Raw genomic sequence first — 25,626 nt, forward strand, 5'->3', positions numbered from 1 at the left:
TTCCTAACCGTGTAGAAATGTTGGCCAATCAGAAGTCTAGAAGCCTCGGCGGGAAATAGTAAACAAAGCTGGGGCATAGAAGCAGAACCGAGTCGTATGTGTGGAGGGACAGTAACTGTGCATGCATATGTAAGCATTTAAACACTGCAGAGAGTACAATTAACAGTAACAGTATTGTAGAAATTCATTTCACCGAAACAACAACGTGGCTCACACTGTGACGTCAAAAAAGGCGCACACCTTTGACGCTGCGTTTTCTCCGTTTTTCTCGTCCACACGTAAATGCAAAAACGGAGTTTTAGAAAATATCCACCCTGGCCGGAGTTTTTAGAAATCTCCGTTTTCAGTGACCGAAAACGGCGTTTACGTGTGGACGAAAGGTGCAAACGCATAGAAAAATCTGCGTTTTCAAAAATACCCGGGTACGTGTGGACATAGCCTATGTTATCAGGGTCGCGGGGGGCTGGAGTCTCAGCTGTGATAGAGTGAGAGGCGGGGTACACCCTGGTCTGTCGCAGGGCTAACACAGACATACAGCCGTTCAGAATCACCCAGAGTACCTGGAGAGAACCTACACGAACTCCACACAGAAAGGCTCCAACCAAAAGACCCTCACACCACAGAGTAAGTAGACTAGTTCAGACACTTAACACTTCACTAGCTAAACAACTAGCATTGGTGATGGCTAAACATCAATAGTACTAGGAGAATGACACTCTCCTGGTCATCATGGCTTAATGCTCTTTCAGCCTCGGAATCCACTTCTTCCTCTTCTACCCTCCTGATGTTAATAAAAATTTTCAGTTAACTCTGTTAAATGTTTGTTCTGCATCTAGAGACAATATTGTTGTGGGTTGCGTCCTTCTCCTATACACTCTTGCAGTATTGCTCTGTCTCCAGCCTTGGTGGTGCTGTGCTGATATTGTTCCCCTGCCACTGTGAGTACACCTTGGTTGGTTCTCTGGAGAACCATGTGCCTTCTGTTTCTCGGGTATACCACATCAAGCAGCAGGCCAAGGCTCTGAGTCTTTGCTTGGCTCAGTGACATTACGTTCTTGTCTCCCCTTGTTACCCTACTATTAACACTAACAAAATGCACTCTAGTTTCTGTGATACTATCTTGGTTGGCTGCTGCCTCTAAACATGCGTTGGTGGTTCTCGGTGTGCGGAGCTGGATGCTCGGGTATGTACTGTAATCTGATTGTTCTGTAAACTGTTTGAAATTTTTTTGTTTTTTTTAAATGCCTTGGCTGTATTTTTAGGTAAATAGCTGCAAATAACTTTGTTGTCTGTAAAACTTGTACAAAGGTTTTAAAAATTTACAATTTATTTTGCATTTCAAGATACGAAAATGATTTATTGTATATGTTTGTGGTTTTTATAGTAAAAAATATAACTTTTTCTACTCTGGTTGTATGTTTTTTCTCTGATTTTAGATGAATTGTGTTAATACAGTATGTCAAAATGAAAAAATAACTGTAAATTCAGACATGTGAGGTTGAGCTGAAAAGAATGACACCAAACAGGGTGAGGTAAATAGTTTTTAAAGGTGAAATGTAAAATCAAAAGTAGTCAAAAATGGCCAATTATACCCTGGACCCCAGAGGGTTAAACTTTTTTTTTTTAAGTAACGCAATAGTTACTTTTCAAGTAATTAATTACTTTTAGTATCTTGTAACTCAGTTACTAACTCAATTACTTTTTTGAAGAAGTAACTAGTAACTATAATTAATTACTTTTTCAAAGTAACTTGCCCAACACCGTGAATGAGTGCTCCGGGCAGGAGAGAAACAAGTGTTGGAAGTGGTCGGTCATATTGGTGTGACTAAAACACTCCACTGCCTCCAACATAGTGTGGTTATGGAGCACTCTATGGCTATGTCCACACGTACACGGGTATTTTTGAAAACGGAGATTTTCCGTTTTCGTTTTAAAAAATAATCCCGTCCACACGTAAAGGCAGAAATGAAGGAAAACGCTGCAACGAACATGCCAAAGCAGCAGGTGGCGATATATTCCTAACCGTGTAGAAATGTTGGCCAATCAGTAAATTAGAAACAGACAGTTTTGCATTTTGCAGCTGTTTCCTGCTTATTACACAGAAACTACCAGAGGTAATAAAGTGGTAATAACTCAGAAATTACCACATTATTACATTCTTGTTTCTTTCTTGTTACCCTACTATTACCCATTCATTACCGAGCTGTGATAGCAAGTGCTACTGCTCTAATATATACAAACAACTCAGTTGTAAATAATGCAGTATTTAACACAAACTAAATATATATGGTTGAAATTGAGGTGCCCATGCTATCAAACATAAAACTTTGTTATTGCTGAGAGAAATTCCAAAAAAATATCCACAGGCGGGAATGATTTCCTGTGTCATTCAGTGGGACAGCTGGGAAATCTCAGTCTCTCACTGAAGGGTTTCCTGAGGCTAGCCTGCATGTCATGAAGGGGGGTATTGTCCAGCATTGTCCTTATCTTGGACAAATCTGCGTCTCTGATATCACCTTAAGAAAGTCCAGTCCAGTTCAGTTTACTGTGTACTCCGAGGTATTTATACTCCTCCACAACATCCACATCGACCCCTGAATTAAAACAGGGGTCGCAGGTTTCTTGATTCCCTATAAAGTCTACAATCACTTCCTTGGTCTTTGCCACGCTGAGCTGCAGATGATTCTGCTCGAACCGCTTGACAAAGGAGTCGACCACAGCCTGGTACTCCATCTCATCGCCCTTACTGATGCATCCAACATCAGAGTCATCAGAAAACTTCTGAAGATGGAGGTCTCTGTGCAGTGGGTGAGGTCTGTGGTGTAGAGGGTGAAGAGGAAGGGGGAGAGGACGGTCCCGTGTGGTGCCCCTGTGTTGCTGATCACCTTGTCAGACACACAATGTTGAAGATCCACATATTGTGGTCTTCCTGTCAGGTAATCAACTATCCAGGACACCCGAGAAGCATCCACCTGCATCGCTGTTAGCTTATCACCCAGGAAGGTCGGCCTGATGTTGCTGAATGCACTGGAAAAGTAAAAATACATGACCCTCACAGTGCTCGCCGGCTGGTCCAGATGGGCGTAGATGATTGAGAAGGCAAATGATGGTTGATGGTGTCCTCAACTCTACAGTAGCACTCGTAAGCAAAGTGAAGGGCACTCTGATGTGGCCTGACTATAGGTCGAATCTAATGATGAGTCTTTCCAGGGTCTTCATGACATGGGAAGTCAGTGCCCCAGGTCTGTAATCCTGGGGGCCACTGGGACGTGGTGTCTTTGGTACAGGGACGAGGCGTGATGTCTTCCACAGCACTTGGACCCTCTGTAGACCCAGGCAGAGCAATTTCTGAAAGACTCCACAAAACTGGGGGCAGACTTGCCTGAGTGGCATCGTCTTCATTTGTCTTTGAACCTGGCTGTGAGTGAAAGTGACAAATGAGGGAGGGGTGTCAGGACTTTCACAGGAGGCAGTGGAGAGAGACGCAGTGGAGTAGCTGTGGATCGGAGGCTGACTACAGGTAAGTTAATAGGGGGGTGAGCATTACCTGCAGTGTTGGATCTGTTGAAAAACACATTCAGCTCGTTTGGTCTGCTGTTGGTCGGCCTGAATCCAGTGATGGTCTTCATGCCACTGCACACCTCTCTCATGCTGTTCTGCTGGAGTTTCCTCTCTAGCTTTCTCTTAAAAATTTCATTTGCTTCACTGATCTTGCCCTTCAATAACACCTGAACTGTTCTCACCTCCTCTCTATTGCCCCCTCTGAAGGCCCTATGATGTCATTAGTCACCCATAGGTTATTATTTTAGTAACAATGGACAGTCCGAACTGGAACAATGGAGTTGGTGCAGAAGGTTATGTAATCACTGATATACTCAGTAAGCCCACTCATGTCCTCACCGTGAGGCTCACAGAGTGTGTCCCAGCCCTGTAGTTCTGCCAAGGCCTCCTCTGACCATCTCCTAATGTTCACAGGCTCCCTCTTCACAATAGACATGTAGCAGGGGTGAGGTGAACCAGGTTGTGACCTGACCTACCCAGTGGGGGGAGGTAGGAGGAACTGTGTGCGTCCTTGACATTAGCATGCAGTAGGTCTAAAATTCTCTCCCCCTGGTGGGACAGACCACCAGTGTGAAAGTTGGCACTGTTGTGTCCAAGGTGACATGGTTTGTAACCGGGCTATGGCAGAGTGGAGAATGTCACATGCAGCTGTGGAGTTAGCAGAGGGAGGAACACAGACAACCACCAAGATCACAGGGGGAAATTTCCTGGGCAAATAATACAGCCAACAGCGCACAATCCAGTGTCCAGACAACAAATCTGTTCTTTGATTGTTATGTCAGCAGAGCTACACCACCGGTTGTTAACAAAAGCATCAAGCCTGCCCTCTCCTTTCTACTTACCATTCGCAGCGCTGTCAGCCCGAACAGTGTGGAAGCTTTCCACAGATGCATTGTCGTCGGGAATTTCCTGGTGCATCCCTGATTCTGTGAAGCAAATCAAGCTACATTCCCAATATTCCCTCTGACTCCTGGCTCCTCCATTTTATTTGGTAGCGACTGAACATTGCCCATTACAACAGACGAGAGACAGCTTAAACCCCCTCGACTCTTCAAGTCTCGCCGCAGGCGCCACGATCCCATTCTTCAATGAAAGTAACAGTTCTGCCACAACAAGGAGAATAAAAACTGTAAAACTGAGAAGTTTTAGACAAAGCTAATACAGTGAGCTCTGGGAATACTTAACCCAGCTTAATCCATCCCAATCAGTATAAAAACACTGGACACAAGATACCCTGTCTCATACTGTGTGAATACTTGTCCAGTATTAGGTATCAGGTATACTAAATTACCATCTGATGTGTGTTTGCGTATTTTTGTTTGTGTAATGTTGAATACACACACACACACACACACACACACACACACACACACACCAGGAGAAAAGATTTCATCTCCTTTCAAAGTGCTGCTGCAGCTGTGCTGACGTATTGAACCGTGCTGTCTGACATTAGACATCAGCCTTGTGAGTCATGTTTGTGCCACGCGTATGTTTGCTACAAGATGTGTTAAAATGTGTTGCTATGGCTAAGCCTGTTCTCTGTTTTTCTGCTTATCTAACAGGGCAGCGAACGCCTCTTCTCTCTGACCATTTGGACGTACATGGAGACCCCCACTTGGCCAGGTCAGTGTGCCTGTGTGTCTGTTCCACTGAGTCAAATGATCTGTATGTTCCAAGATTAGTGAGTTAACTGATACAATCTACTGCACAGCTACCACAGTGTGTGTGTGTGTGTGTGTGTGTGTGTGTGTGTGTGTGTGTGTGTGTGTGTGTGTGTGTGTGTGTGTGTGTGTGCAGCTGGCTGTCTTTGCAAGTGTGTCAGTGTGTGCACAGGGGGAGAATGTGCTGACTGCAGTCCTTTGGTTCTGGGCATGCCCATTAGAAGTGGCTATAAATCGTGAACGCAGTGCTCTCACTGTGTCAGCAGTCCAGCCAATGAATGGATATTAAACGCCACAAAAAAGCCTCTTTAATTCTGCCTGCATCCGCCACGCCACTGCAAACTCTTTGCCTCTTTCTCTTTATCTAGCTACCTATCTATCCATCCACCTTTTTTCTTTCTTGTTTTCACTTCTCGACCCCACCTCGCCTCCGTTTTCGGCTATTTTCCCATCCCCTCAGCAACATAAAAAAGAAGTGGGTGCTTCAGCCCTGCCAAGCTTGTTGGGATGAAAATATTCCAGTAAAGACTCAGGTATCTGTTATTTAGCAATAGCTTCAACAAAATATTATTTACAGCTAGTTATATTGGCCTTTTCCTCAAAAAGATTAGCTTGTACTTATTCCCTCTCACTATGTTGTTTATCAGCAGACAGGCGGGTTGTTTAAAGGGAGGAACTTGAGAGTTTGGGTGAAGAATAGCACTGAAAACATGGAAGAGCAGTTGTTATTTATTCAGAGACACTTGAAATATACTGTAATGTCTTCTTTTTGCCTGGGATCAAACCCTCAGTCGGGTGAGGTTGTGTTGCAGTGTTTGGGTGCTGAACATCCAAACGCTTGTGACTGTTCGTGAATGTTCGTGAGTGTTGTAGTGCAAACTCCTAACTGCTGGCAGTAAGCTCTCATTCCTAATGCTAGCTGGATATTCTCTGCAACTCACTGCTCGGCTCCAAACCTCCATGCTGTTCGATCATAAAAAATGTATTAGTATTTCGATTCAATTTTAGGTTCTGAAGCATGACCCTAGCTGTAGGTGTGGCCATCTGTGCTACTGGCACATCGATATCAATCTAATCGGAGCAGGAAAGATCAATGACAACCAGCTTAGATCAGTGGAAATGTAGAGTCGAGGAGGTTTGTCAGCAGCCTCGCTTGTTGCACGCACACGCCAGAGCGTTTCAAAATGGCTTCATTATATTTGGTGACGAAGATCTTTGTGTTTGATGGGAACAAAGAGCAAATGCAAAGGGTTGAAGTGTAGAATGTAGTAATTAAAGCGCTCTGCACTTCCTCCACTTCCTCCTTCGTCTCTGTCCCAGTTTGGTCTGATTCTGCTTCCATCAGTGTTCATCAGCAGGCTTCTGACTGGGCCCAGTCACACTGACACAACAGATAACTGGAAAGTTGTGTGTGCCTCAGTCAGATGCTCACTCATTTGTTTGATTCCTTTAAATTTAATTGATTTCACCGATTTGTCTATTGTCTTCATCATTAGTCTGTTTTGTGTATAGCACCTGCAGAGACATGGTGACAGGTTTTCAGGGACTGCTCTTCGACTGTGAAACTGAAAACAGCATAAACTAGAGAACTCATCACTGTGAGTGATATGCTACAGTGAGGCTGTGTCACTAGCTGTGAATGAGACGGCATTCAGGGAACCCTTCAGATTGGTAACAGGAGATTAGACGACCATCATATAAATATCTGAGATGTCAATTTTTCTTAAATAAGCAGAAACAGCTATTGGACTCCCCCAGATGTGTGGTATGACTCAGTGATCACTTTATACCAGCACCGCACATAATTGTGCAGAATTAGTCATGGCACAGGTGCAGGTCTTGCAGGTCTGCAATCAAACTGCTGCTTCTTTCAAAAGTTTGACACAGTTTCTGTTTTGACATGTTCTGACGCACATCTCTTTTTTTGTGTTATTGGAACCCAGACAAAAACTAAAACATAAGAGGTTCTATGGTGTATAGTATTTTGTTACTTTGTAAAGCTTCTGAAATCTGCGTGGTGACGGCTGCTCCTGTGAAGCTTCTCAAAAGGCTCCTTGACTGCCCAGAGGTTAATGGAAGCTTTTGGGAAAGTCATTTAACCTGCACTGGAATGTTATGTTTTATATTTGTTACATATTTTCTTTTAGACAGCGACAGATTTGGCAGTCCCATAGTATATACTGAAAAATATGCATGCCATGATACTGAATGCTTTATTTAAACATAATGATAATAATAAACTGTAGAATTGTCAGCTTTAGGTGGGGGAGTAAACGTGTGGGCATCACACACATATAACATTCAGTGAGAACGTCTCCAACAACCGTCATCCAACATGGCTGAAAAAACTGTAACAGCTTAGCACATGAGTCACTGTGGGTAAACCAGCGACCACGTCCTACCTGCTGAGTGACTGTAGAGCAGGTCAGCTACTAATTAGAAGTTTGGGGGTTCGTTCCCCGGCTGCTCCAGTCTGCATGCCAAATATCTAATATGATGCATACACTGGAGTGTGGATGTGTGTGAATGTTTAATGGAAAGCACAGAAAAAAATTCTTGTATGAATGAAATATATTTTATAAGATCCTTCGAGTGCTCAGGTGGAGTAGAAAAGTGCTTTATAAGAACCCGTCATATACATAATTTGCTCTGGGATTAATAAAGGTTAATAATGATTCAGTCCATTTACCTCAGGCTGAGGTCAAAGAGTCTGAACAAACTCTACACAGCAAGGAAATGAGGCTGCACCCAGCTCGGGACGACACTCACAGGGGCCCACAAAATGCACCAAAAATCAGCCACAGCTGAGTCAAAGAAAGAGGTTTGAAAAGCTATAATAGAGCTAATAATAACAATATATATTGTTATGATCTGGTGCCCGCGTGGCAGCTGAGTCAGTCTGTTTGAGAAGGAGCTCCACGGCCTGTCCAGTAACAGTTAGTGACCAGAGTGTGCAGGTAATCACAGAGCCAGCCTCCTCATCAGTTCATGTTGACGTTGACCTTTTTTTTTTTTTTTTTTTGCTTTGAGCAGCTCGTTCGCTTAAATCTTCTAAAAATGTTATTTCCTTCATTCCACTCCACGTAGTATGGACTCATCCAAGACAATGGGATTAACTAATGATGGATCCCTGGTCCAGCAAACTAATCCAAACTACCTATGGCAATGATGGGAGCTGATTACGCCTGACTGGAATTAGTGGAATTCAACCCCATAGTCATTAGTAACAGGGAAACTATGAGAGGTTATTTGCTCCTCATTAAAAATTAAAGCTTGGCTTTAATGGTGATAACACAAAGCAACTGCCAAGTTGTTATAGGACCCTTACATTATTAATAGAGATAAACAGTAGCATCTGTCACTAAAGACAAAAGACCGTAATGATGATCTGACTGTTTTACTGACACACACACAAATGCATGAAATTGCAAATACAATATATTTCACCCTGAAAAGGGTAAAAAGGCTCAGTGGGCACAAACTGTGACCAGTGTAGATTTATTTCACTCTAACTGTGAACAGACAGACAGAAAGAGCGAGCGCAGGGCTGTAAAAGGTTCTTTTTATGTTGCTTAAAGTGATGCCCAGTTGTCTATGAACTGCTTTTAACACTGCTAGAAAGGTCGTTACAATTAAAGAAGTGCTGCTGGAGCACAGGGAAATGGAGAAGAATGTGATGCGAGAAAGAAGAAAGATGTCAGCTCGACGAGCGGCAGAGAAGCTTTTAGCCTTTCCTTACAGGAGTAATGTCCAATTACTGCTGTGTCTGAGGCCACAGCACACAAACTTCAGGTTATGGCCCTCTGAAATGGACTAATTGTCAGCTGCCGTGTATCACAATCAGCCAGTAAGTCCTGTGAGCCATCCAGAGGAAATTCACATTGAATATTCATGTTTTTGTATTGGTTATAATAGGCTCGAGAGCACTCGGGCAATGATTTCAAACATAATCATGAATAAGCTTTCCCACTGCACTGTCTGCTGTGAGCTTAGATGACCCCCGCTCTGTTGTTGATGCTCCTCATCATATCTCTGTGTACGGTTAGCTTTAGCTCACTTCTTTGTGACTTCAGAGCTTGCAGTGACCTCATAAAAAGCTTTTGTTATTAGTGTTAGTAGTAGTAGCAATATTTTTCGTATTAGCAAGGCCCACAGCAAACAGAGACGTGTTCTTACTGTCTTTACTTGCCTCTGAACTGTGACACTTTCAAACTGGTTCTGCTTATTTACATTGTACGTTAACTTTAATATATTTTTTCCATACAACGGTGTGACGAGACGACTACAAACAACCACAGACAGTAATAACTTCTGATGGATTTGGATAGTTTACGTTTATTATTCATCACCACTTCCTGCCCAGCTCTCTGAATGTCAACAAAGGGACATTTGTCTCAACTATATTTTTATCTACAGTCTCAATGGTAACTAGAATTGCCAGCAATGATAAAGTCATCCAAACAGCCACAAGCAATTCAGTATTAGAGGCTAACCAAAGGAAGCACCGGTGCTTCCGCATGATTTGGTCTCAGAAGTAACCAGATCTACAAAACACACACATTCAAAAGAAGGGAACAACTAAAATCGGAAATTGAACTTTCACCAGCAAAACGTTGGTATATGGTTTCCGTCAGGTCTCTGGAAAAGCCGGACCCAAAAGGACCCACACACATGCGCACAAAAGGGGAAACGAGAGGAAGGAAGGAAGACCAAGACAAAGAGAAACAGAGGGTCAGCGAGGACTGGAGGACAGTTTCACTCGCTTTGTGGGCCCAAACAGGCACAGAGGCAGATCCTTTGAATAACCGAGTTTCCAGATCATTCCCGAGTATCTGAATAAAGACTAAACTACTTATTTTACTAGTGTTCATGTCAGAACGTTATCCTTGTGCTGGTTTTCTTGGATATTTGAAAACTTTGGACAGATTTCCAACAAAAACTGGGATTATATCCGGTGCAGAAATTTCAGGTTTGAAAAGTACAAACTATGACAGGTTTGGTTAGATGTGACTACTTTATTCTTTCACAGGGATCATGCTCTTCTTCCTGGACTCTCACCCTGCCATCTCTGGCTAAACCACACTCAAAAAAATGAAACGTTGACTTTAATTAAAATTATTTTGTCAACAGGTTCCATGAAATTGTATTGTGTTAGTTTAAAGCAAAAGTCTTTAGGTCATCTAATTTAAAGTAACACAATCCTTTTGAAGTGAGCCAATTTTATAAAACTACTTAGGATTAATTAACAAGCAATATTTAAGACTACCTAAATCAAGTTATGTTGTATGGACATAAATAATGTATTTACAGGTTAGATAGATTAGATTCGTTTTGTGAACACATTTCTTGTTTGTGGTATGTAAATGTTAAATTTAAGTTAGATTAATTAAAATATTATATTTTCAGCAAACTTGTGCTTTACTAATTAGTTTTACATAAATCTATATTGTCAACAGGTTCCACACAAATGTATTTAGTACAAGCCACTGATTTCTCTTATTTCCTTTATTGCCAAGACTTTCATTGAACATTTCTTTAACAAAACAACAGGTGAACCACACAGTATTAGCCCATTAAGGTTAGTAACTAATAGTATGCACACAGATGCAGCATAAAAATAATGATTTTAAATTAAATGTCTCTGCCAGAAACAGAAGAAAAAACATTTAAGATCACATAATAGGTTGACCACAAAACCTTTAACAATGCAAAATGAACTGTTCACCTTAACAGCCACAATCCTGGACAGCATCCCATGACAAATTTGTGAAGAACAGAATAAACAGGTTCCAGTCACCAGGTTAGATTAAAAAAAAGTAATAATAATAATAATAATAATAATAATAATGATAATAATAATTAAAACAAATAGTCTACTAATATTCCCAAAATGATATCACCATCCCGAATAAAACTTTAATAAAACATGCAAACATTATGGTCTAACAATAAAACAGCCAGTTTTCAGTTTTTTGCAGCAGCTTAACAGAACTCATTGAACACTTGCCACTGTCGGCATTTATTTCACCACTGTACAGGGAAAAAACTCAAGTGGCAAACATTTTAACATGGAAAGAATTGTCCTTTTTTAAAAGGCGGCAAAATACACATTCATCCTGCATCCTCTCTCAATGAAACCCTTTAAATCTCAATACTTCAATACTTTGAATAATCTTTTAGTAGCCCCTAACCCCCCCCCCCCCCCCCAAAAAAAAGAGTAAAATCTCTGTAGTTGCAATTGTTTACAAACAAATGTTTTAATTTAGGTTCCCCCCTCAAATACCATTTTCAACCAAATGACCATTTTATTTGCCTCCCAAAAACTTCTGTCCAGCTGACAGAACATTCATCATCCAAATTAAGGGTTGGCTTATTCATACAGTTTATTCTTGAGCATCTGTACCTTGGTTAAGAGTCTGCTGGCATCCAGATGAAGGAAGAGCTTCTGAAGTACTTCAAAGAAAGCTTTCAGTTCCTGAGGATAACTGAGATTCAGTGCATATATCACATCCATTAAGAGTGCACATGCAGAGGCCATGTCTGCCAGGTCATGCAGAACTTCAACACCCAACACTTTTTTTACGTGCGCTCAGAATAGTGGCACAAAAATAACGCCATATTCATTCAGGTAAAGAGGTAGTGCCTGAGGACACACTCCCTCCTCTTTTCAGTAGTTTCATTCTGGAGAGAGTGACAGAGGTACAGAAAGAGAAAACAGAAATACTTTAGGATGACACAAACTGACATTATATGCAAAATGTATGACATATCCACTGCAGAGATAGACATGTACACAAGACAAACTAATGATTACATGGACATGAATAGTTAACCTGTGGGCAGGGTTTCCACCACATTATATATGTCAATATTAAGCAACGGAGGGAAAGACAAACTAACACAGCATCTTTTTTTGCATTCCAAAATTGAACTTACAGCTACTGTAAGTACTGTATACTAGCTGTTTAAATTTGAAAGTGATCTTATAACGCCATAACATTTTGCTACGAACAGAAAAACGCACCTGTGTGGCTAATTTTCCTCCCTGCAGCGCCTCCTTTTTTCTTGAAGACTTTTATGAGCTGGTCAGCGTATTGGTCAAGTTGTGCAAGAAACCTCGGAACAAGTGGAGCAGTAGTAATCCTCACAAATTCTGCTTCCACCTAAAAACATGTCAACAAACACAACATACTGTACTGTAAATATATTTATATATACTATACGTACATATATACATACTACTGGCTACTGGAGCCATTACAGCTTTTATTGTTATTTATAAAGATTCATCAAATATCAATTTCATACCTCAGTCACACTGAATAGTCCTGGCCATCTGTTCTTGAAGTCAGAGGATGAAAGTAATAGTGTGTCAGAAGATGATTGTGATGTTTCTTCCCCACTCTGGTTCATCCCAACTTCACCAAAGTCTGAAGCATCAGTCAGACGGATGACTTTCACTGTGCTCTTGTCCTGAATATCATCCATTCGTTTAAGGTTGATAAACTCATTATCAAAGTCACTGTCCATGTACTGGAGTCTAATGTAGGGGGTAGCTGTGGCTCAGGTGGTAGAGCAGATCAGCTACTGATCGGAAGATTGGTGGTTCGATCCTTGGCTTCCCCAGTCTGCATGCCAAATATCCTTGGGCAAGATACTAACCCCAAGTTGCCCTCCGATGCATTCATTGGAGTGTGAATGTAGTTTAGTTTGCACTTGAGTTTAGATGAGTGGGTGTGAATGAGGCATGTTGTATAGAGTGCTTTGAGTACTCCGGGAGAGTTGAAAAGCGCTGTATAAGAATCAGTCCATTTACCAATGTTCCCCTGAATATCAAATTGACGTTTGATCTCATCTGAAAGATCCTCCACAGACTTTGGCCCGATGCTATCGTCATGATCCGCAGTTCTACTGGTTCAGCGTCATTCGATTCCGTGCTTCAGTCTAGAAAAGAAAAAAAATATACATGAACATAAATCCAGTAACTATGTATAAAATTGAAAGCATTAAAAGTGAGATGTCAACATAATGTTTCACAACGGTATTTAACAGAGAACTGAGAAAAATTCTGACTAACCTCAACAAAAACACAGATTAAAGGTTTTCTTGTCTAGAAGATGTACGGATGGGCCTAACAGACTGTTAGATTCAACAAGTCACAGGGAGTTAGTGGCTGAACATCACAATAAAGCCAGGTGCTCCTTTAGGTGCTTATGCCAGTGAGATTAAAGTGCATATTGAGTAAGCTATTAATTACAGCTGTTTACTCACATATTCATTGTGTGCTTTTGATGTAAGGATATCTTTTCAATGTAACCATTCGAAGGGGACCAATGAAGTAGTCATTTAATGGGTACTTCTCTGCCAGTTCATCATATGTTATCAGGGACATTTTGTACATGGTTGCAGTTCAAAGGCCCGGCAGTGCTCCCTAAACCAAGACGAAAACTTGCTGACAATGAAATTCATTGTACCCTGAACAACACATATTCTTATTATCTCTCCAAATTCAGGCAGCCCATCAGTAAAACCACAGATCACTATCATTCTATTTCTGTAGTTGATCCCTCTATAGTCTGCACTTTTAGTCATGTTTACTTCTGTCATGTCAGGATACATCTGTTTGATAGGCGGAGAAATGTCATCTTTCAGAACCTCAAGAGGAACTCTTGATGCACTTGACACTTCAACTCCAGCTTTCTGCGGATGTAATGAGTGTAAGTGATAGGCAATCAGCAGTTGATGTTTCCTTGACAGTGTTAGAGCAACATTCTTGAAACACTTGGTATGATGAGCCACTTCCTTGAAAAAACTGTGTTTCCCTCAAATCGCATTGTCCATAATCCAACAAGAGGACCAAAACATCGGATCATCTGAGGGTAATGTTCCAGGTAGTGACGCTTTGGCAGAAGTTTTTTGTTGGGAAATGCTTCTTGATATTTCTCTCTGTGATCAGAAATTTTGAACTGAAGATATCTAATTGATTCTTCTGTATGGATCTGGGCAACAGCAAGTTCCACTATCTCCTTTAAATCCAAAATGATTTCCCACACTGGATCACCATCAGGTACAACATCTCCAATCAAGAAGGGCAGCAGTCTTAACAGAGTCCAGTTTTCAGCTGCATTGCCACCTATTGTATTTTTTCTTAAAAATGTTCATGGAACAATATGTGGACGGTTTGTTTTATCTTTTCCCTTATAGGGAAAACTGACAATCACTTTATTTAAAGAGTCTAAAGTGATGTATTTTTTGGATATGAACATACCCACACACTGTGCAAGTTCCACTGGAACAACACCTTCCAAAAGATTGTGGAGTATGTCAGGTGGATATCCAGTTGTAACATGAAAATGAGAAAGATTTTTCGTCAGCACACATGGCCTTTTTACTCCAACACAATGCTTTCCACTCTCTACTGCATGTTTGACGTGTTCTTTGTGCAGGTCTTTGGATCGAAGACTAAACTCTCCAGAAAGTACCGGTTTGGTCTGAAAGTCGCTGAAACGTCCTGTGCAAAATCGACAAACATACGCTCCTGAAAAGCTCTCCACAAAACCTGCAATCCCATGAGCACCTAGATTGTCTGCAGCTACACACTTTACCGTGCCTTTAATATTTTTTCCAGTCTGTGGGACAAATACCCCATGCTCCTCCAAGACAGCCAAATCACACAAAAGAGGTTCAAGCACTTTTTCATACCCATATTCCTTGACGTAGCTGCTTTTACACAGTATTGCCAAGTAGATGGATGACAAAGAGGAGTGTTGGTCTTGGGATAAGTTGCTTAATATCCAGTACACTGCACAAAGTTTGTGCTTCTTTTTTGAAGTACCGAGAGGGTTGCATACTTCAAACTCAGCAATGTAAAGCATCATGGTAATTCTCAATTCATCAGCAGACAGGAACTGATTTTGTTTAAAAAATTCTCCATCTTGAAATGATCTGTATTCTTGTTGCGTAGTTTCAGTTTCCTTGGATAGAGCATTGTAGTTTTCTACTATGTCATCTACTATACCATTCTTTGTTAGGAGCTGTTGTAGGGCCTGCAGTAATGGTATATATTGGTAGGTATGGTTGCTCTCCTTATCCAAAATATATTCAATTGGTTCAACTACATGGAACTTTTTGCTGAAGTACTGTTTCCGCTTAAAAGCAGTCCCAAGAGTACCCATATTTCCGAGTGTTTTTGTCAGTGGGTCAGAGATGCAGACTGCAGAGGCCAAATCCTCAATTTCTTTCACATTAAGATTAATATGACTGCTTTGTACAAAAATCTGTAACTATGGCATTTATTGCAGTCAGGGATGCAGAACTCATCAGGAAGTGCAAGTCCTGCAAAAACTCATCCACTGCACTGCTTGGAACATGGAGTACATTTTCCAGCTTAAGCAACATCGCTGCAAATTTCTCTTCTATCATCCTCTCATCACTTTTAGAGATCCCTGCCTGAGACAAATCTTGCACTTCCACCTGACCTTCGTCAAATAAATCACTATCTTCATGTTCCCCCCCTTCAAGAGCTGGCCTTTTAAAACTGTCTCTTACTGTTACTATTCCACCTTTAAAGTCACTGTAAGAATAACCAAGATCTATTTTTATGTGGTTTGAATGTTCCATAGATGTTTGTCCTAAATGTACAACCCTTGAACACGCATGGGACCGTTTCATTTGCTTTCAGATGCAAATTTACGTGAGTGAAATACTCCTTTTCAGAGGTAACTTCAGAGAATCCACAAACATGGCAGCTGAATGTGGCCAGTGACAATCTTTGCTGTGATTTCTCTCTGTTATGAACCCTACAAAAATGGGACCTGAGTGCATTCCATGACTTAGATGTGCATGGACAACTAATATATGGGCAAGGATATGGGCCCCATTGCCCATAATCTGGATGTTTTAATCTATAATGTTTAAGTAACTGGCCCCTAGTTGAGGTCTTTGCACTGCAACCTTTACACTGCCACAGTCAGATCTGGAGAAGAAACAAAAGGGGTGGGTCAGTAAAGAAAACTTAACTCGTAAAACAGTTTTCTTTTGAAAAAGTATGACAGTTCACATACCACATGCAAGCTCAGCAGTACCACATACACCACATCAGTATAAGAGGGAGCAGGTAAAGGCCAGGATCTGAAATTTAGAAAGCAAAACAAGAAATTACAAAAACTTAAAAATTATTGATTTAATTACAAGTAAATAAAATCTTACTCAGAAGAAAAGCAAGAGGTTGACACTGCCATGTGCCAACTTTCTATAGAAGAAATTATCATCAGGTCTGTTGACCTTCTGTCTGTCCAGTTATATTTCGTCAATAATTTCATTTAAAAAGAATGTAGTGTTTATTTAACAAAATTTAATTTATAACTATGTTGATATGTATAACTCTGCTAGGAAACATGCTGTTTTTACAGACCATTTTCACATAATACAGATGACTGATAGAGCACAACAATGGTGTCACAGTGGCTTTTGGCCCTCAATTTTGGATTTTAAATGTCACAACTTCATGCTATCATTGTATCCTATTAGATATTTGTGTGATTCTCAAACTACAATAAAGCAATCTCAATAAAGCAAGTGGAAAAATATCCTAGAACCCCTTTAGCTAATCCCTTAAACAAGCAAAAAAAACATTAAAAATGTGTCTTACACATTCCGCAAAGTAGGGATATTAACATGTTAGCAGTTAATATAGTTGTTTACAATAACCTGAGATAAACAGACACACTAAATTTTATCATTTGTACTATTATATCTCATCTTAATCCCAGGTTTGCTCTATGAGGGACATACTTCATCTGTGCCTCTACTCTGAGCGCACGTTAAAAAAATTGCAAGCGCAAATGTTGCATTTTGGGGAGAAAATTATTTTTGATTGTAGAAAAGTTTAATTTGAGCGAACAAAATTCATTTCTCCATGCAAGAAATGTATTTCAGTGTTTGCTATTATCCATATACACACACAATAACAGCCCCTCTCGCTCAGTTGTTTGCATTTGCTCTTGCTCAGATCTCAGATCCGCTCAACTCTCTGTACACCGTTTTAAATGTGCCACAAAACCAACCAATCACAGACTTGGATGCTAAAATTCTGATTAGATCTGCTACAGTCTCCAATCAGCTTGTTAGCTACTGCTTTCCAGAAACACGGTCCAGGATGTAGCTAAATCCAGTTTGGAGAGCAGAGATCTGAGCAAGAGCAAATGCCAACAACTGAGCGAGAGGGGCTGTAATTGTGTGTATAAGGATAATTGCAAACACAATACATTTCTTGCACACAGCAATGAATTTGGTTCGCTCAAATTAAAATTTTTTTCACTCAAGATAAATTTCTCCTCAAAATGCAACATTTGCGCTTGCAATTTTCAAAAAATTTTTTTTACATGCGCTCAGAATAGAGCGCACGTAAAAATCAAAAATACCGCCATAGATGTATACCTATACACACCAACTTTCCAATGGTCTTTCAGTTCCCTTGTTTGGATGGCAGGATGAAATATCTGACATATCTAACTTGTCTAAGACCCAGTAAAACTAACACAGCACAAGCATAGACAACATATTTAACATGTTTGGCTCTCGGCGAAGGCGGTCGCACTTTTTCTCCTCTCCTCTCCCTTATCTTCCCTGCTTAGCTTCTTATGTCCTTGTCTTGTCTCGTGTTTTTACTTTTCCCTGGAACACTCTCTCACAGTCTGTTCTCTAAAACCTAAAAGAGAATTATGGATTTGATCAACTGGTCTCTGAATGCTATTGACACCTTTCTCAATGAGAAGTCTGGGCTCGGCTGAGCCTGAGTGTCCTGGTGGTACTTTCCCTGCCGGATACACGATGGACGGGTGGCAGACATGGAGGGTCGTGTGCCTGGCGGGACTGTCGATCGAGGATGCTGAAGACATCTACCTATTCGGAACCATGATAACAGGGTTCTTGCTGATCGGAGCTGGCTTGGCCCTGGCTTATCGAAGAATTAAGGAAGCGGAACCGGCTGTTCAAACCCCCACAAGGCTGCCCGCTGGAACTGAAACGGTGGGACGAGGCGTGAGTTTCTCAAAATGGGCTCATTGAGTGCAGCACGGATAAGATCTTGGAGAAGCTTACAGCTGCCGTGAACACTCAGAATAAGACCTCTGAGCGTAAATTGGATCACATCTTGGAGAAGCTCACTGCAGTCGTGAGTTCTCAGAATCTGCTCTTTGAGCACAAGAATGACAAGACCACGGAGCGCAAGACTGATAACATCGTGGAGAAGCTCACGGCTCTCCAACGGGAGATGGAGAGACCAGTGTCGGAGTGTTAAGAACAGCTTTGAAATTCATATGAGTTGTTCGCACTAAAGAAAAACCACCATCATAATGCGGCTATCCCTTTGGCGCCAGCTGCGGTCTCAAGGCTGGAGCTGAACAACAACACCCAGATAACGACTGTGTTTAGACTGTTCTTCCCATTCTATGCAAGGCCACCTGGGTTGGCTGGAAGACTGTTTACTTAGTCTGGCAGGGCGAAGGACACTGTCTCAGCTGAACTCTGGACACACACACACAAACACTGATACACACTCACTCATCCCCCCCCCCTCCCTTTCCAAACACCTTCGATGCTTGTTCCCTCCTGGAGAACACGGCGGGTCTGGGCCCGCGCTGGAATAATAGCGCAGGGCAGGATGGCTGCTGTGTTTGCTTCGGATTACTCCTCACTCCTTTTTCGGTAAATTTCAAGTCTTGCGCATGAGCAGGCCCAAGCCACGAAATCTTGTTATATTCTTTGGTTTTTTATGACCTCTGTTGGTGCATTACTGCCACCTTGTGGATATACAAAGTATATCAATCCTAATTAACTTAAATGAAATGTTACATCTTCAAGTAACACATTAGTCTTCTGTACAGACAATAATAGACACAATTATGTAGACTTTATTAGAAAAACATATTTTAACTTAACAAAGACATATATTTTAAGTAAAATGAAAATAAATAATTAATTTAAACTGAACAATTCATCCCGTTCATTTTTTTGAGTGGGGGGTAAGTGGACTTGAATGCTAGACTTAAACGTGAACAGCAGGGACAGTGTTAAACAGTCTTTATTTACACACACACACACACACACACACACACACAGGTAAAGAGGGAATAAGGGTAGCCTGGGGACAGCACAGGCCTGGGACAGTTGTATTCTGGGGAGAGAGAAACAAGAGATAGTCTGGGCAGAGTTTTCCAGAAGTGGGAGAAGTGAAGAGAACCAGGATGCTTCCTTCCTGTTTCCAGGGTTATCCAGTCACAGAGAAGGGTAGGGTGTTCACTGGTCTGTGCTCATGAGGGAGAAACATCTGTCAGAGGGTGGAGGCAAGGAACAGAGACACTGGTACATATGGAGAATTTCACAGAAAGAAAGCCAATGAGACTGCATAATCTGGTGAGGTCTGAGCAGAAGAACAGGTCTGTTTTTACTGCGGCTGATTAGACTGGTGAGGCAAGGGTAATCTGACTGGGAGTGGAAAAGGCTCCAAATTCCACCCCAAGGAGCGGAGAGCTTCTGCTATGGCCTTCCAGGGCTCAGAGGACCAAAAGTCTCACAGACCAGTAGCAGACTATGACATACGCCTCCACCACGGTAAGGCGGTGATTCACAGAAGGAGCCCTTTGTCATTTCTAGGCAGAGTCACCTGATTTAAGGTTTCCATTATGTTGGCTCTATACTGAAAAAAAGACCATGTTGGATTTACTTAATTCAGTAGTGGACATTGGTTACACACAATTGTTTTGCTTTGACAGAAACTCAAACAACTTAGTTAAATCAACACAACTTCTTCATATTCAATAAACCTGTGCATTTTGTGTTGATGAAATGTGATTGAAACATGTTTAGATGAAGTAAGGTGAGCTTTTGGAATATTTTAATCCTTCACGATTTTGTCATTTTATTCCAAACCTGTTCAGTAGCTTTTACCCCAGTACTGCTTGGTCACTTAAATACTACATGTTATCTTCATATTACATAATGTTCAACAAAGTCTAGAGTCTGGTTAACATAAAAGTTAAATGGATCTACAACAACTACCATCCTCCTATCTTTATCCTGGTTGCAGGGGGGCTGGGGCATGACCCTGAAGTGACAACCTGGACAGCTCACCAGTCTATCACATAGAGACAAACAACCATTTGCACTCACTTTCAGAGGAAATTTATAATCACCCATTAACCTAACTCTATTACAGTTTTTGCCCGTTGCTTGAACACATTTTGCAAAACTTTGCTCATTGTGCCAAAACTCTAAACACAAGTAAACATGACACAACACTGGGAAATATACCATTCACATCTGTGCCAAATTGAAACTCTACTCTCAAAACCTAAACTCTGCCTTTGTCAAAATGTAACTCTGCTGACAAAATGACACATACTTGCATCATATGCAAACACTTTCAGATCAGGGGGAACACACTAGTCTACTTTATATAAAACACTGCAGTCTTTGAGTTTCATTCTTTATTCAGAAGGCATATTTGCAGGAGACACATTTTCAAACAACCAAAAAAGCAAATAGGCCTACTCAATATTGTACATTGCAGCACTGTACATTGTAGTACCAGGAATTCAGATAAAGCAAAAAAAACCAAACAAACCATAATACAGTAATAGAAAAAACACTATACTGTAAACACAAAAAATCATGACAATTGTGCATACGTAGGCTCATGGATCCCGCCGTCTGTTGGGGTCTGGCCACAGGACCTCATCGACATCGCAAGCAATGTCTTCTCCCGCTAGGCACCGGGGAAAATATCCCTTTGCATGTCGAAACCATCCATGGATTGCTGTCACCTGAATGTCGCCGCAGGCCTGTTCCATTGCCTGCAGAAGAGGCATGTGGGCATGTGGTTGGCGGTCATATACACGCCATCTCCAAGCTGAAAAAAATTCCTCTATAGGGTTTAAAAATGGTGAGTAAGGGGGCAAGTATACCACTTCAAGTTGGTTGTGGTTGGAGAACCAGGCCTGGACCAGAGCAGCCCGATGGAAACTGACATTATCCCATATCACCACAAACCTGGGCTGATCTGGTCTGTTCTGTACAACTATATTATGGAGAGCATCTAGAAGTGTGAGTATATGTTGGCTATTGTACGGACCTAGTTTTGCATGATGATGCAGAAGCCCTCGAAGGCTTATGGCGGCACACAATGTGATATTTCCCCCGCGCTGCCCTGGGACGTGCACAATTGCCCTTTGGCCAATTACATTACGACCCCATCGTCTTGTTTTGCACAGGTCGAATCCAGCTTCATCGATGAAAAGGAATTCATGAGGCTGTGCAGCTCCATCCATGGCCAAGATTCTCTGTAAAAAAAAAAAAGAAGAACATATTACTGTACTACAGTGCTACACATACAGAACCCTCACCCCATCACACAGGTACCTGTGTAGCTCTCAGAATGGATCCATGTGGTACTGATATGGTACATATTCAGCTGCTACTGGATTTCACCAATACTGTATTGTAAATGTAAAGGACAGTTACACTTACCCGTACATATTCAGCTCGAAGTCCTTTGACCCTGTCACTGTTCCTCTCAAATGGGACTCTGTAGAGCTGCTTCATGGTGATGCTGTGTTTTCCCAAGATGCGTCTGATGGTGGTGATGCTCACATGGTTTATGTTGTTGAACACTTGCCTGTCTGCAAGTATTTTCTTTCGTAGCTGGTGGAGACAGCTGGCGTTGTCTGCCCTCACTAGGTCCACAACGGCAAGTTCCTGCTGTTGTGTGAACAGGCGTTGGCGTCCTCCCCCAGAAGGTCTTCGAGTCATTCTAGAGACATACAACCACATGTTGTCATCGGTTTGCTTATTTTTCTTACAGTACTTTACTGTATATACTGTATCATCCACTGTACAACACTGTACTTCAATATAAGTAATCATGGTATGTTTCACAAAAACTACCACTTTGGCTGCAAAAGGAGCATTAGCACCCTGCAATACCCTGTAACCTTGATATGGTAATGTGATATACTGTAGAACAGTGCTATGAAAACCATCTGAGTAGAGTAGAAGGTAGAGAGGTGACGACATACCTGTTTTCTAGTCGGAATGTTCGTATTACAGATGCCACTGTGAAGCGGCTTAGATGTGGGTGGACTCTCTGCCCAGCTTCCCTCATAGTCAGGCCATGGTTGATGACATGGTCCACCAAAGTTGCTCTTATATCATCAGAAATATGGGTCCGTGCATGGCCTCTTCGGCCTCTTCGACCTCCTCCTCTTCCTCCTCCTCCTCCTCCACCTCCTCCTCCTCCTCCACCTCCTCCTCCTCCTCCTCCTCCTCCTCCTCTTCCTCTTGCTCTCCCTCCATCCATGCTTGCAAAGTTCTTGAAATGGCTAAACTGAGCGCTTTTTGTAGTTGGCTAATTGGTGTTCAGTTTTGCAAGTAAGTGCCTTCAGGTGTGTATTTGAGTGGTTGCAATTACCCGATGTGTTTTATATTTTGGATACATGTGTTTTCCAAATGGCACCCTGGAATTTCATTTTTGAACAAAGTGTCTTATGTATGAAATAGAGTGTAGTATGCAGGACCATGTGTGTTGCATAAAGGAGTAAGTGTGTTGCATAATTGCAACTAGAGTGCAAAGCAGCGCTTTTGTTTAAGGTATGGGTACATGTGTTTGGGGTATGGTAACAAAAGCTTCAAGTTGTGTTACTTTAGTCTAAGCATGGGTTTATAGTGTTCAAGCAACGGGCAACAACTGTAACTGCATGATTTTTAACTGTGGGAGGAAATCAGAACACCCAGAGAGAACCCACTACAAACTAGCCAGAGTGCAGATTTGGACCTTCTTGCTGGTCCTGGGTTCCAGCACTAACCACCACACCACCAATCAGTACCTAAAAAAGGAAAGGCGGCTCAACTTGACTGAGCTGGACGCCTTCCTCAAACCACGATCCAGAGTTGTCGAGATGAAATCACATGCAGTGTTGCGAGATTTAACTTCGCTATATTATTGACTTACTTCACTCGAACATTATATGAACAATTTAATATACCCTCTCTGCATATCATGCAGTTTCTACACTATATAGTTACACTTCACTTTAAAGCTTGAGGCAATTGTGTTGAATACACGCAAGATGCTTACATAAATCCAAGAGATGGCCAATCCCTTTTTTTCAGTGTATCTCTGCTTGTCTATGGTTGCTGAAGATGATATGGTTGTGATTATCTCATTGCTTCATACTTGGTTTACAACCAATCACTGAGAATTAGCACCTTCAAGTCTTAGGACTTGGTTCTCCGATGGAAAAGGGTGGAGTGCAAACTGCTGTTCAGGGATGTGTAGCTGACCCTAATTGAGGAGTAAACTGTAACTTGAATCACACTTGTTATTAATCTCTGTCTCTCTTCCACAGCATGTCTTTATCCTGTCTTCCTTCTCTCACAAACTCAACCAATCACAGCAGATGGCCCCGCCCCTCCCTGAGCCTGGTTCTGCTGGAGGTTTCTTCCTGTTAAAAGGGAGTTTTTCCTTCCCACTGTCGCCAAAGTGCTTGCTCATAGGAGGTCATATGATTGTTGGGTTTTTCTCTGTATGTATTATTGTGCGATCTACTGTACAATATAAAGCGCCTTGAGGCGACTGTTGTTGTGATTTGGTGCTGTGTAAATACAACGTCATTGAATTGAATTGAATTGAATTGAATTGAATTGAATTGAATTGAATAACTATCTCAAGGTCTTGTTCAGAAGTGAGGGAAGTGGAGGGTGGCTGACTGAAGGATGGGGTGAAGAGACAGCTAAGCATGAAACAAAGCTGCCTGTTTACTGGCTGATCTGTGTCCCTACCCTTAAGAAATTAGTTTTTCTTGGATGGACTTGGAATGCATCAGTGTTTCCCCAAATTAAGTAGATCTGGATGACTGGGGATGAATGGATGGAACATTTCATATGATAACTAACAACACAAGGTTGCAACAGACACAAAAAAAATCCAGTTTTATTACATGTTCAGTTCTCAGTTGTCTGGAGTAATCCTAACGACAAGCCAGATATAACATAATATAAGATAACATAGGACAATTCTCACAAACACTCATCAGACTTTAAATATATGAACTGACCACTGAAGACCACAAATGCATAAACATCTTTGACACTTTTATTTGTTTATCTTTTACAAAATGTTATACCAAAATTGTAACTAAGAGCAAGAAAGAAATCACTATTGAACATTTAATATCCACAGCACAAAAGCAGATTTGCAGAACATGATTATCAGTTTGGGCATCTTCCTGTTGGAAGAAAGGTCTCATTGCTTAAATGAACACAGTTCTCGTTGCCTCGCTTCAATAATGTCCACAGCCTATAGAACAGTAAGCTATATGTGTGAATACAACAAGTGTTGGGTCAAAAACTTCAGTCAGAAATACTGAGATCCAGGAAGTGTGAGGCTGCAGTGTCCTTCTCTGTGAAGCACATGAAACTATACTGGCAGTCAGAGATGGGCAGTAACTCGTTACAAGTAATGTTACTGTAATCCGATTACTTTTTTCAAGTAACGAGTAATGTAAGGGACTACTATTGCAAAAAAGTAATTAGATTACTGTTACTTTTCCATAAGCACGCTGCATTACTGTGTTGCATATAATTTAATTTTTGCCTAATGCAATGTGCATCACATTAAAAGATTCAAACTAGTAAACTAATTTTTAGACAAAGGCTTCCCATTTGATTATTTTTATATGACGGATTATGAAGAAAAAGTCGAACTGGGCTGAAAGGTCTACTGCTTTATCACGTATTCAGGTTGTGTATCATGTTTTTGAAAAGTAACTAAGTACTAAGTAACTAATTACATTTGAAAATAAAAGATCAGTAAAGTAACTGGATTACTTTTTTGGAGAAGTAGTCAGTAATTAGTAACTGTGTTGGATTTAAAAATGGCTGTGGTGATTAACAGAGGAAAAAAACAATGTGTTAGTCAGAAGTCTTCTGTCTGATATAAAAACATCCAGCTGCTGCTGTCACGTGTTCAGGTCAGGTGGTTCCTCCACCCTCCTCCCTCTAAACCTTGTTCTTCTCTGACTTTTCTCTCTCTCTCACTTCTTTTTATGTCTCTCTCTCTTTTTATTCTCTCGTTTATCATTTTGACAACAGCACAGCTACTTTTGTGAAATTGAGAAAAATGTTTAAGTCAGCTTTTCTCTTTTCTCCACATACCTACATCCATTCCTCTTGGCCATTAAGATACGTGTTTATGACTGTGTGCATGTATATTCACTGTGTGTGTGTGTGTGTGTGTGTGTGTGTGTGTGTGTGTGTGTGTGTGTGTGTGTGTGTGTGTGTGTGTGCACTCTTAAGAGAGAGAGTGGAGCAGACAGGAGTAATTTCTGCTCTGCACAAAATACTTTAT

General features: G+C 41.3%; 1 protein-coding gene and 1 long non-coding RNA gene across 2 annotated transcripts in view; one reads left to right on the top strand and one right to left on the bottom strand.

The window, feature by feature from the left end:
• rbfox3a (RNA binding fox-1 homolog 3a) overlaps positions 1–25,626 on the top strand; it is a 482,298-nt gene that overhangs the window by 197,625 nt on the left and 259,047 nt on the right. Inside the window, exon 3 of the mRNA XM_063481807.1 lies at positions 5,124–5,184. Coding sequence (XP_063337877.1) covers positions 5,163–5,184 — 22 coding nt within the window. The 5' untranslated portion in view covers positions 5,124–5,162. The remainder of the gene's footprint in view (positions 1–5,123; positions 5,185–25,626) is intronic.
• LOC134633392 (uncharacterized) lies at positions 11,460–12,635 on the bottom strand. The gene is made up of 3 exons (XR_010094735.1): positions 12,531–12,635; positions 12,247–12,385; positions 11,460–11,903 (listed from the first exon to the last, which is right to left on the bottom strand). It is a non-coding gene; the product is annotated as an uncharacterized LOC134633392 (long non-coding RNA).

The sequence above is a fragment of the Pelmatolapia mariae genome, linkage group LG8, assembly GCF_036321145.2.
Source record: "Pelmatolapia mariae isolate MD_Pm_ZW linkage group LG8, Pm_UMD_F_2, whole genome shotgun sequence".
Classification (NCBI taxonomy): Eukaryota; Metazoa; Chordata; class Actinopteri; order Cichliformes; family Cichlidae; genus Pelmatolapia; species Pelmatolapia mariae.